Genomic DNA, 12,446 nt, shown 5'->3' on the forward strand with positions numbered 1-12,446 from the left:
CATGCGCACGCTGAGTCAGGGCCAGCCTGGGTTACACATTGAGATCCCATCAGTAAGAAAAATCCTTGACTCGGAGATCTTTAAAATGTGAAACAGGACAAGCTAGATGGTCTCTCAAGACCCTTTCGCCTTAGGAGCCACTGGACGCGCGTGCTCTAAAGGTTAGCTCACTGTGGAACGGGGAATGTCGGACTGTCCTCCAGAAAACAGCAACCGACAGTTACCAAAAATAAGCTTTGATTTCAAGGAGGAGAAAGAAGAGTGTTCCCTGCAGGAAGGACCCTTGCCAATTTGCTTTGTTAAAAACCACACCTTGACTTTTGCAAGCACGCAGCAAGAAAGCAAATTAAGTAAGAGCCTTTTCATGCAAGTTAGAATTCAAATACTAGTTTCCAAGTGATCGTGTCTGAGAGCATGTTCAAAGGCAATTAATTAGACCTTTGATCCCTGAGTCCAAATAATTAAAATTCCATAACTTGCTAAATATAAACTTAAGATTCCACGACGAAGGAAAAATCAGTATTTTAGTCATTACAAAGCAAGTTGGCAGGGGAAGAATCAGATCCCTGGCGGCAGGACAGATCACAGCTAGTTCCCTCTCGATTGTGTCACTGGAAATTAGGGTTCATTGTCTAAGCTATTTATAAACCTGCCCAAGCGTGGCCATGTTCAGAAGCAGCGTTCTTTCTCATAGCCATGGCTCTCCGGGCTCTGCGGACTGTGTAAGCACCAATCCTCTTGATTGGAGTTGTCTGTTGTTTAAACAATGTGGCTTCCTCATGCTACCGCCTCGGTCTTGGTCTTTTCTAGTGGTGAGGCTTTAAAGGCATTATTCTTATCTGTAGGTATTTCAAACGCCTTTGTCCATTTCACCTAAATTTCATTTTTGTTCCAGCTGTGGTCCTTATAACCAGAATTGGAATGTGCTAATCAATCCTAAGGTATTAATTATTAGGAACTGTCTTAGACATGGTGACCTTCCCATTTTGTTCTAACAAAGTCAAAATGAATTTCAACATAACCACAAAGCGATCAACAGATGGGGAGAGGGCAAAATGTGGACCTTCAGATGGGTCCTTCTCAGGCTTCAGGGGTATACGGATTATCCAGGATGCTGCTAAAATGCAGACTTCAGGAGGCTTTAGCGGTCACCTAGCCTGCTGCTTTTGCCGGTCCCTAAACAGCCTTATATGAAGGCTGCCATCCATAGAAACATCAGTAGAACTATCGTGATAGGATTTTAACATACCCAAAAGTCTCAATTCACCTCAGTAAACTCCCAGGGGTATACTCCGTATTCCCAGAAAGCAGTCATTTATCAGCCTGTGCTGTGTGGGTGGTGCTGGGTGCATGAGGTCCAAGGATCCACTCAAGGGTGCAAACATCTTACACCCTCAAACTAGAGTCAATAGCTACTTGCAAAATGGACAAGGGACATCCTGGGAAACTATCTTACACAATATGGAGTAACTCAGGGCAGGCATTAGCTTGATCTCAACAAAAGCCGTTCATGCGTTTATTCAAAGGATACTGCTGAGCTCTAGGAATGGATGCCAATTGCGATGGCTAATCTTGGTTGTCAAACACCTCAGAGAGAAAACCTGGTCTGGGCATGACCGGGGGCATTTTTCTTCATTGCTAATTGCTGTAGGAGGGCGCAGCCCTCTGTGTGGTGTCAGCCCTGGGCGGCTGAGCTAGACCCTGTGAGAGATGAGCAAACAAACATCTCTGCTGCTCACAAGCTGCTTCGTGAAGAGGCTCCGACAGACGCCAGCCAGCACTGGCCATGTCACAGAAGTCTGCTCAAGTGAAGGTCTCGAGCCCTTGGAGGGTGAGTATGCGTGGTGCAATCTAAAATATGATTCATCACCTTAATCCAACCATTCTCTCATTGATGAATATTCAAGCCCTCATTATTTTTTGCTATTCTTAAATTATGGAAAGAAGACTCTGGGTCACACTGGAATATTCTGTCCATTTTTTTGTGGCTTTTTCTGTAGGGTAAATTATCAGAAAAAGAAATACTGAACCAGATGAAAAGTTGTTTCTATATTATATAAAGCCTTCACTTTTTACATTCCAATGTCGAGTCTCTGAAGATCTTCCAAAAGCAATTCTGAAAGAATTCAACATTATGCCAGTAATTCCACCAGGTTCTTGGCCTGATGTTTTATAGATTAATTTATGAGCTATGAGATTAAAAAAAATAGAAAAACATCTTTTTTGGAGGTCCATTTTAATGTAAGGCGGACAGTTCAGTGCCATCTTCTGCCAAGAAAAGGTTAAGGAAAAGTGTTGGAAAAAGAAAGAAAATGGGGTTTCTGACCACATGCCCAAGTGTGTTATAATTTCATCTGCTGAGAGGGCGCGTGCTTTCTTGACACAGATGTGAGCCTCCCTCCGTGGACGCTAACCACCCCTCTGGATACAGTTTTTAGAGTTTCCACTGTCAGCCCCTTAGCATCAACACTGCAGACGGCTCCAGCCTAGGCGCGACTCTGTGTCCTCCGCTTTTTCTACTCAATGCACAGTGATCGAGTTACTAGAGGGAACCCATGCTTAGCCACTATCATCCTTACTAACTAGGAAATCCCAAAAGGTCAGAGACTGGCTCTATCTGTTCCTAACACCACTTTACACCATCTTACCTTGAGCATCTATCTAAGCGACCAGCTTACAGGTAAAGGGGTGAATGGGAGAGGGTGGGGGAAAGAGAACCCAGAGAAGAGAGAGAGAGACTAGGAAAGAACAAGAATTAGAAACAAAATCTCATGTGGTAGTTTCTCCCAGAACAGCTATTCCTTATAGAAAAGTAAGCACACATGTGAATATTATGCCTTCAAGGCCAGTGAGGAGGAGACCAGCCCGAGGGCCTGTGGTCCGGCCACAGCCTCAGGCTCAGCTCTGGCGCTCAAACCCCACATTGCACACCTGTTTTTGTAAGTCAGACGGACAGTCCTGCTGCCCTCACACTTCCCGGGCTGCAGTTCTTTGGATGCCTGCTCCCATTTAGAAATGATATCGCAGATCTAGAAAGGAAATAGAAATCTGAGAGCCACAGGAATTTTAAAAAGCAACACTTTGAAAAGACTAGCGCACCTGTGGGGCCGAAAACTTCCCGTTAGTACAAACCAACCACACTCGCTCCACTGTTTTTAGTTTTAGCTTCGAAGAGCTCTGAGTTTAGGACTTAATTATACATTGTTTCTTTGGTCTGCTTTAGAGTTGGACACACATTAACTTTGGACTGTGGCCACGCATTTTTACCCAGAAAGGAATCTTAAGGCAGTACTGCATGGGGCTGGAAACAAAGAGATTCCAGGCTTTTTTTTTTTTTTTTTTTTTCTTCCATGATTTGGTCTCTGAAGAAGCAATTTTTCCACTTTGTGAATTTATCAAGATTGGAACAACAAGGTACCCCAAAGAAGTCTGAGATAAGAGTGCTTGCCACTTGGGGCTGCCTGCTCAGAGCAGGGAAGACCTTTCTCCCTCTGTCTCCTCAGTTGGGAAATAAAGGCCAATGTCTCTGAGGTCCCTTGGTTGAGTAATTCCATATTTCTAACTGGTGCCATCAGTCCATGAAAACCTTGTGGGCTTTGTTTTATACCAGGAGCTAAAAAGGATGTTTAAAGTATCTATTTATTTTCCTACCCGACTGCAGTTCAGATCTTCCCATAGGCCCAACACTGAAATCCCCCTCTAAGCAAAGGGTCACAAACCTCTTAAAGCACTTGCCACTGTCAATTTGTGGTAAGATTATCATAATATAAATCTGTTCTTTTCTAAGCAAACTGAAGATCCCTGTAAGCAGAAGCCTTATCGGTGTCATGGCCAATACCCCCTGTCCTGTCCTGACTTGTCCTGTCCTGTCCTGTCCTGTCCTGTCTGTGTCTTCCCCCCACCCCCTGACCCCCAGGATCCCACTTAGCCCTCAGGATACTGAAACCCACTGTGAAATAGTGATGAAGAGGGAGGGGCCTCCCGCATCTTCATCTTTTTGTATTTGTATGTATATACATGCACGGAGGTCAAAGGGCATCTTGTGGGAGCCAGTTCTCTCCTTCCACCATGTGAGTTCCAGGGATCCACCTCAGGGTTTGCCAGGTTTGGGCACAAACACCTTCACCCACGAGCCATCTTGCTGGCTCGCCATTCTAATACGGAGATTATCATAACCATTATAGCTCCTTTTCTTCTGTTAATGCAGAGTTTTATGCACAGGTGGCATCTTAAGAATTCTATGCCCCAACCTCCCAAAAAAGAAAAAAAAAATCAAAGAATTCTACAGCTTTGCCAAAGCTTGGCAATTTTTTAAAAATGTGCTGATCATTTTAAAAATGTGTGATACATTTCTGGAAAATTCCTGTGCTAACCGTGCACAGACTAGCGAGTCTTTCACTGTCTGCTCAGTGTGGCTCCCTTGCAGGACTGAGTCTCACCTTGATATTCCCCTGAAGACAGTGTTCCAGGTCTCTGCCAGAAGGGTCGTCCGTGAACAGTGCGAACCCGGACTGCGCTGGCTTCCTCATTCCTGTGTCCTGGTTCAAAGTGTTCAAAAATTCTTCCACCGTGGTGGACGCGTCGAACCCAACTACCTAGCCAGAGGGAGCGAGACTCTTAATGAAAACCATACCCACCGACGGGCCTGGGGGAAGCAGGGCCCGCGCGATGCGTGACCAATGGTAGTGTGCTCTGTGGCCGCTTTTAACTTTTCGTCCAGCGCTCTGCTGGAGAAAAGGTAGTCAGCTTGCTCTAAGAGTTCAGAAGTTTCACTTCAGCCAATAGACAGAGAGAAATTCAAAGCTGAATTTGACAGCTCCAAATACAGTGTAGGGACATTAATCAAGCTTTCCCATCGGAAGTAAGCTAATACAGTACAATATTCAGTCAGCAAGTAGATGACGGAAAGTACATTCATTTAAATCAGTGAGCACCTTTGTGTATTTAATGTTTATTCTTTATATATAAAACCATTTCATTTTTTATTTGGTGTGTGTGTGTGTGTGTGTGTGTGTGTGTGTGTGTGTGTGTATCTGGCATATGACATGCCAAGTTGTGTGGCTGTAAGAGAACAACTTGTAACTGTGTGGTCTAGGGATTGAACTCAGGATGAAGGTTTATGGGTAGGCCGAGTAGTTGCTAACTTTGTAACATGTAAACGTAACAAATGAACATCTGGACCAGAGGACTGGGAGAGCCTCGGAAGTGCTACCAGGTAATTCCTGAGATCTGAAGACCCTAAGAGGAGAAACTGGCCTATGCCTTGTCAGTGACCAGTTCACTAAGCTGCAGGCCCACAGATGGGGGAAACTTCACCAAAGCAGTCTCCGGTTTGTATCACACGGATTTGTTTCTCGAGCCATTCTCTGTTTCAGAGACCGGGTCTCTTTGAAGGTGCACTCACCTGGTAGATCCCGTTCATGAAGTGCACGGGAATGCTGAAGGGCCGAGAATGATGGTAGGGGTTTCGAAGAAGGGTGGAGAGGATCTCCATCCTGGAAGGTCTGGCCTCTCGGTCTCCGTTTTGCAGTGTTCTTTCCACACATCGCTGGCAGTAAATGGCATATTTCCCAAATTCCGTTCTGTAAGACAGAACTTAGGATAAAAATCTAAGAATAGATCTAATTAAGACGCTCTAATATATACAGCTTTCATAGTAATATCGAACTGTTAATGGTTACTGGAGTCCAGTTTCTTTTAATTTTTGCAACAGACTCTGACATCCTCATGAAGGTTTTTCCTCAATCTTTCTGCACTGCTATACTCATACGCTGAATTTTTAAATCACCAGTAATTATACGGTAATATATAGTCACTGTGCTAACAAATTGAAAGATAATGCATAAAGAATAATATGTCATAGCAAAACTGCAGGGCAGAGTTCTCCACATTGACCCCAGGCCTCAGGCACAGCAGGCAAGCACTCTCCCTCTAAGTCCCACCCCCTGCTGTTCGAGCAATCTCTTTTGAAGAGCATGAAGATTGTTTCACTAATGAACAAGTTAAGAAAAATGCCTTCATGCAAAAACTCACACCCTATTAACGGTACACGGAGCAAAGACATTCAAGGACATGAGTGGAAAAGTGGGATCAAGGTTTTATCTGCCCTTATTTATATTCAGCATAAAATTAAACATGAGTTTTATTTTGTTCCTAGGAAATGGCATTTCTAAATACACTTACACTCAAGTGCTCTTAAGGGACAGACTCAATGGTGCCACCATTAGCCAGCAGCTCAGCAGCTCAGCTCAGTCACGATAGTCCATGACCTTGGTCACAGCTTCTCTAGAATGTATTATGGACTAAGGGGTATCCTCCTTGTCTGTGTTTGCTTGTACTGTTCACCAGGTCTGTTCTTACACGAACCCGGAACCTCTCGGGCTGGGGTGAACTTCAGTTGGTAGAGCGCTCACACAGCATTCAACATGGCCCTGGGTTTGATCCCCAGCACCACCGACTGAGCAAACAAAATCACCTCCATAAGTCTCTCTGAGATGACAAGATTAACCTGGAAAAGCTTAGCCAACTGCCTTGGCCCCTGGGCTAAAAAGATCATGCTGATAATGGAACTTGAATATCTTTTTTTTCTAAAAAGATTTATTTATTTATTATTTATATGAATACACGGTTGCTGTCTGCAGACACACCAGAAGAGGGCATCAGATCTCATTACAGATGGTTGTGAGCCACCATGTGGTTGCTGGGAATTGAACTCAGGACCTCTGGGAGAGCAGTCAGTGCTCTTAACCGCTGAGCCATCTCTCCAGCCCTTGAATATCTTTTTAAGAGAATAACACAATAATACCAACACGAACAAAACAAAAACAGAAGCAATTTGAATACAATTTCAAAACAAAAGACCAAGAGGGAAGACTTACACACACACACACACACACACACACACACACACACACACACACACACACACACACAAAAGAAAAATCCAATTGGGATAAACTGGTGAAAAGGGGAAACTCAGAAAGCAACCAGCTGCTTTACCCAGGGATTCGAGACATCTACACTTGCAATGTACACAATCTCTTCTCTTAAGAATGTTCTTTGTCAGATCTTCAAGCTGTCCTAGTAGTCATGCATAAGACATTTAGCATAACAAAGGGGACGTTTCCCAGGCTCTGCAAAAAATGATAGCAAAAGGCTTCCTGTCCCAATATTTGCTTGGCGCATTCTTTGGAGGCTATGCCTGGCAGGTTATTAAATACTTCTGCTTTTCATAGACTTTCAAGGCCAGAGAACTAGTTCAGCTGGGCCGTGTTCTGCACACCTGGAATCCGCATTCCTCTGCAGATGGAGCTGGAGGAGCCACAGGAAAGGGTGGTGGGGAAGGAAGAGTCCAACGCAGAGTGCCAAGAGCTGCCAGCCCTGTGTGAGGAGAAGGATCGTTCGTTAGAGACCGTGCCAGCTACATGGACACATCGGAGCCATGTGCCTGGCAGAGGGTGGGAGGGGATGAGCTGTGAACAGCTCTCCTCATTCTCACAGTGTGCCTCAGCCACATACACACACTCTCTTCAGAGCATTTACATTAAAGGCATGGCAGTTAACGGTGACCATGACGCACCCAGTCGGGCCTCCTGTCTACAGCTGCAGCATGGAAGCTTACTAATAGGTTCAGCAGCTCTCTCTGACGTCACACACAAAGACTGGGGACCTCACTCTCTATTGCTCTTGTAGGTTTTACTTATCCATTTAACATAACTTTGAGAAAAGTGGATTACAAAATAGCAAAAAGCTAAAAATAAAAGCCATACACTCCACCCACATCTCTTATTATACATACATCTTATTATACATACATATATAAGAGCAAAGTATAAAATACTGACAGATTGATTTGGGTAACAGGGTCATGTGTGATATTTTTTTTTTTTTGCCCCTTTCCTCACTTTTCTGTGCTCCTTTCTATGTAGTTTTCCTCATTAAACAAGTATAACATCAGTATTTTTAGGAATCATACATTGAAAAGGAGAGAAATATGGGTCTTATCCCTGAGAAATCTAAACTAGTAGGAAGAACTTATATAAACCCACAGAAAATTATAAGGAAAGATAACATCACGAATTAATCTTTTTTTTTTTTTTTTTTTTCGGAGCTGGGGACCGAACCCAGGGCCTTGCGCTTCCTAGGCAAGCGCTCTACCACTGAACTGAGCTAAATCCCCAACCCCACGAATTAATCTTTTATAACATTCAGGCAATGGCTGGGGGCCCAAAAAAGATTTCCTGAGAGGATATAGTTTGGGATGATTTAAAGTAGAAAGGAAGAGAGGGATCCAAGAGGGACCTTGCCAGGGACTGACCGTGGAGAGCACCACAAGACACCGTGTGCCTGCTGGACAGGGCAGGCTGGGGCTCCTCCACTGCTCAGCGAGGATGGGCCATTTGTTCACTGCTGAGGGGCAGGGAGAGAATGCTCCTGGCATCAGATTCTGCCCTTCAGCTCCCAAAGCCACTGGAGGTGCTTGTGACCTGCCCTCAACGAGCGCTGGGAACTGAACTCTGGTCCTCTGCAAAAGCAGTCTATACTCCAAACCACCTCTATAACCCTAACGTGACCACTAAAACCTTTTTACTTTCTGAAGCATGTTTAATGACATGGAGAAGTGATTATATTCTGTGATTCGGGTTGGGGATTTAGCTCAGTGGTAGAGCGCTTGCCTAGGAAGCGCAAGGCCCTGGGTTCGATCCCCAGCTCCGAAAAAAAAGAACCAAAAAAAAAGAAGGTAACGTGCACAGTATGCTCCCAAGGGAGTTTATGATGTATATACACTTTTTAAAAAAGAAGTGTTTTTACTTTTTAAAAATTTATTTTTAAAGATTTATTTCTTATATTTATATATACTGTGTACACTGTAGCTGTCTTCAGACACACCAGAAGAGGGCATCAGGTCTCATTACAGATGGTTGTGAGCCACCATGTGGTTGCTGGGATTTGAACTCAGGACCTCTGGAAAAGCTATCAGTGCTCTTAACCACTGAGCCATCTCTCCAGCCCTCTATATACACTTCTATAGAAGCATATGATAGACAAGTGAACCCAAAGGATATACATCGTAATATCAGTAGCGATCTTCTGTTCCTACTATCGGTGTTTGCAGATGTCAGTACTGAATGCACATCATTCTTACAGTCAGAAGGAATTATTTGACATTGCATGCACACGCATCAATACACACCGCATGCACACGCATCAATACACACTGCATGCACACGCATCAATACACACCGCATGCATGCGCATCAATACACACCGCATGCACATGCATCAATACACACCTGCAGTGGTCCGGCCTGATTCTGCTGCTGTCTTCGCCTGGTCTGCTTAATAAGCTGACAGCAAATTTCACTCTGCAGCTCGGGATGTGTCAGGCAGACTTGCAGAGCGCTCTGAGCCAGAGAGATATGGTAGTCGATGGCGGGGGAGTCCACCACAGCATTGATAAAGAGCTGGCAGGTCTGAATGGAAGAGGATACAGCGGACTGAGAAAAGACTGGGCTTACTTTGCACAAGTCCCAGCCTTTCTAATTTTTTTTTTAAGCGGTAGGTTTTTTTGTCCAAAACAATGAAAAAAGATCTATTATGATAACTCCAATCAAAAGAAATCCAGAGTGGCTACTATAATAGCAGACCGAGCAGAGCTCAGAGCAGAAGGATTTTGCCAAAAGACAAAGAGGGTCACTTTATAATGGTGAAGGCATCACTTGGTCTGGAAGACACAACAATTACACTGTGTTCTTTAATAACAGCTTTGAAACACATCTGCCTCAAAGGTCGACCATTCATTTTAACCTTCACATTTTCATGTTAAAGCTCTACTTGGGCCTGTTAAATACTTAACATTGCCCTCCTTAAAATGCCCATGTTTTCCTTTACCACAGTACAGTAGCCTCCTGATGGAGCTTCATCCTACATGTTCTCCAAAAGCCAGCGAGGCTGGGGAACACAGTTCAGAGGAAGATGTTCGTTTCTCTCACTGTCATCATCACCACTGTCATCATCATCATCACCACTACCGCCACCACCATCATCACCACCACCACCACCATCATCACATCACAGCCTGAATTTTCTTAGAATCAAACATTATAATAAATGATTACACAATTTGCCAACAAGTAACAATTTTACCTTAAACAGCTTAATGGCCTCTGTTTGCAGGGCTTCTGAAGGCAGTGAGGTCAGAGGGCACAGGATTCCTTCTTTGCTGTGACACAGCATGGGGTGTCTCCATATCTGGGAGGCTGAACACAGAAGAGCACATGAGCAGAGCACACACATGAGCAGAGCACACACATGAGCAGAGCGCACACATGAGCAGAGCGCACACATGAGCAGAGCAGGAGCATGAGTAGAGCACACACACACACATGAGCAGAGTGGGAGCATGAGTAGAACACACACATGAGCAGAGCACACATATGAGCAGAGCACACATATGAGCAGAGCACACATATGAGCAGGGCACACACATGAGTAGAGCAGGAGCATGAGTAGAGCACACACACACATGAGCAGAGCACATATGAGCAGAGCACACACATGAGCAGAGCACACATATGAGCAGGGCACACACATGAGCAGAGCACACACATGAGCAGAGCAGGAGCATGAGTAGAGCACACACACACATGAGCAGAGCACATATGAGCAGAGCACACACATGAGCAGAGCACACATGAGCAGAGAGCACACATGAGCAGAGCAGGAGGATTCATACGTTCAGGTTCATGATCCTTCAGTTCATTCGGGCCTGGCTCACTTTCTCCCAAGTGTCAGAAAAAAAATAAACAAAATAAAAAAACCAAAACCAACCCCCCAAGCAATGCTGTTTTCTGTCACCCATGGCCCCTGTGGTCCCCATGTTTCTCTTCTGGCAGAGAGAATGCAGAAGAGTGCATCCTGACTGACTGGACTGTCGCAATTCTACATGGCATCATGTTGCTTGCACATGCCAGTAGGTGATGAGCCCTCTAGAAAAGTAACTTTAACAACAAGGATCTCGGAAAGGATCCAGAGAGAAGCCAAGCAGGAGGAGATACGAAGACAGGAACATGAAGTCACTCCTGAAACCAAAACTTCTTAAATCCCAACGCCGCGGCTGGGTGTGCAGCTCGGTGGAAGAGTATGTGGTGCGCATGCAGCAGGCCCTGAACTCCACCCTGAACTATCACTGCCTAAATACTCGTCAGCATGGATGGAATGTGGTCTCTGTACGCAAATCACGGGACAGAATCTAGCGTCTCAATGGAAACCTTACTGGACAGCTAATCTTGAATCCTAATGGGACACGATTCAGAAATCTGTGAGGCATTTCCAGATGGCTTAACAGAGAAGGGAGACCCACTCTGAACACTGGGCCTCACTACTCCACAAGCTGGGGGTCTAGAGTGAATAAAAAGGAGAAATCTATATGATCAGTAGTCACCTCATCACCCTGCCAGAGTGCCTTCCGCACTGCAAAGCTGTGTGCCCTCAAGGTGCAGGCCCAAAGTAACTTCCTCCCTTACCTTCCTACCTAATGAAGCACTTAGCTGCTTGTCAAGGAGTTGACCACAGTAGTAATAATGTAATACACCATAGCTGTAAGATTAATGCCAGCACAATGCTACAAATGCTATAAAAGGGTTAAATGGAGAGACGAGCTGGCCTTAATTTCAACACCAATGAAGCACCTTCTTTCTGAGAGTCACTGAACGGGCTAGCTGAGGGATCGTCTAAGGCTAACCAGGATTTCATCATGTTAGAGAGGGGTGCCGGGGTGGGGCACCCCAGACAAGGGGAGCAATGCAAGCAGAGGCAGAGGGCATGACAGAGCAGAGCATGAAGGTTGAGGATGCTCCCGGAGCTTGAGAACTCTGGCCCATTCCAACCAAAGCCAGGGACGAGGTGGCCAGGCCACAGGGAAAGAGTAACCCATAATGTGAAGCCCCCATAGGTTTGGGATCGGCTTCACAAACTCCAAAGCCTATGGGTTTATGAACTTACAGGGCTCTCCTTCTATATTTAGCAGTTTGCAAACCAGTTGTTCAAATTCCGATCCAACATTTACATTGTTGCTTCCAGCCGCAACAGTGAGGTGATAAAGCCACGCCTCCTTCAAAAGAGAACATGTTAACAGAAACGTTAGCCAAGATGTCCTGTTCATTTCACCAGAAAAGAAACAGAAAAGAAACCACTTTCTTCAAATTTTAATTTGTACATTTTACAGTGTGTGTGTGTGTGTGTGTGTGTGTGAGAATGTGTGTGGGGGGGGCATGACGCACATGTGTGCACAAAAGGCGTGCTCCAAGCTCCCAAGGAGGGCTGACTCTTTCAAGGCATACTCAGTTTTCACTGTTCTATACAGGCTTCTTAGAAAAGCACGATAAAATTAAGGAGTGTAATAAAATTTAAAAGCCTAGAATAAATAGAGCTAATTAAAGTTATTT

General features: G+C 44.8%; 1 protein-coding gene across 1 annotated transcript in view; it reads right to left on the bottom strand.

The window, feature by feature from the left end:
- Plekhh2 (pleckstrin homology, MyTH4 and FERM domain containing H2) overlaps positions 1–12,446 on the bottom strand; it is a 104,611-nt gene that overhangs the window by 17,680 nt on the left and 74,485 nt on the right. Inside the window, 7 exon segments of the mRNA XM_032908753.1 lie at positions 2,932–3,029; positions 4,440–4,595; positions 5,405–5,582; positions 7,283–7,380; positions 9,294–9,473; positions 10,147–10,259; positions 12,004–12,112. Of these exon segments, the coding sequence (XP_032764644.1) occupies positions 2,932–3,029; positions 4,440–4,595; positions 5,405–5,582; positions 7,283–7,380; positions 9,294–9,473; positions 10,147–10,259; positions 12,004–12,112 (932 nt within the window).

This window comes from Rattus rattus, chromosome 7 (assembly GCF_011064425.1).
Source record: "Rattus rattus isolate New Zealand chromosome 7, Rrattus_CSIRO_v1, whole genome shotgun sequence".
In the NCBI taxonomy this organism is placed as follows: domain Eukaryota; kingdom Metazoa; phylum Chordata; class Mammalia; order Rodentia; family Muridae; genus Rattus; species Rattus rattus.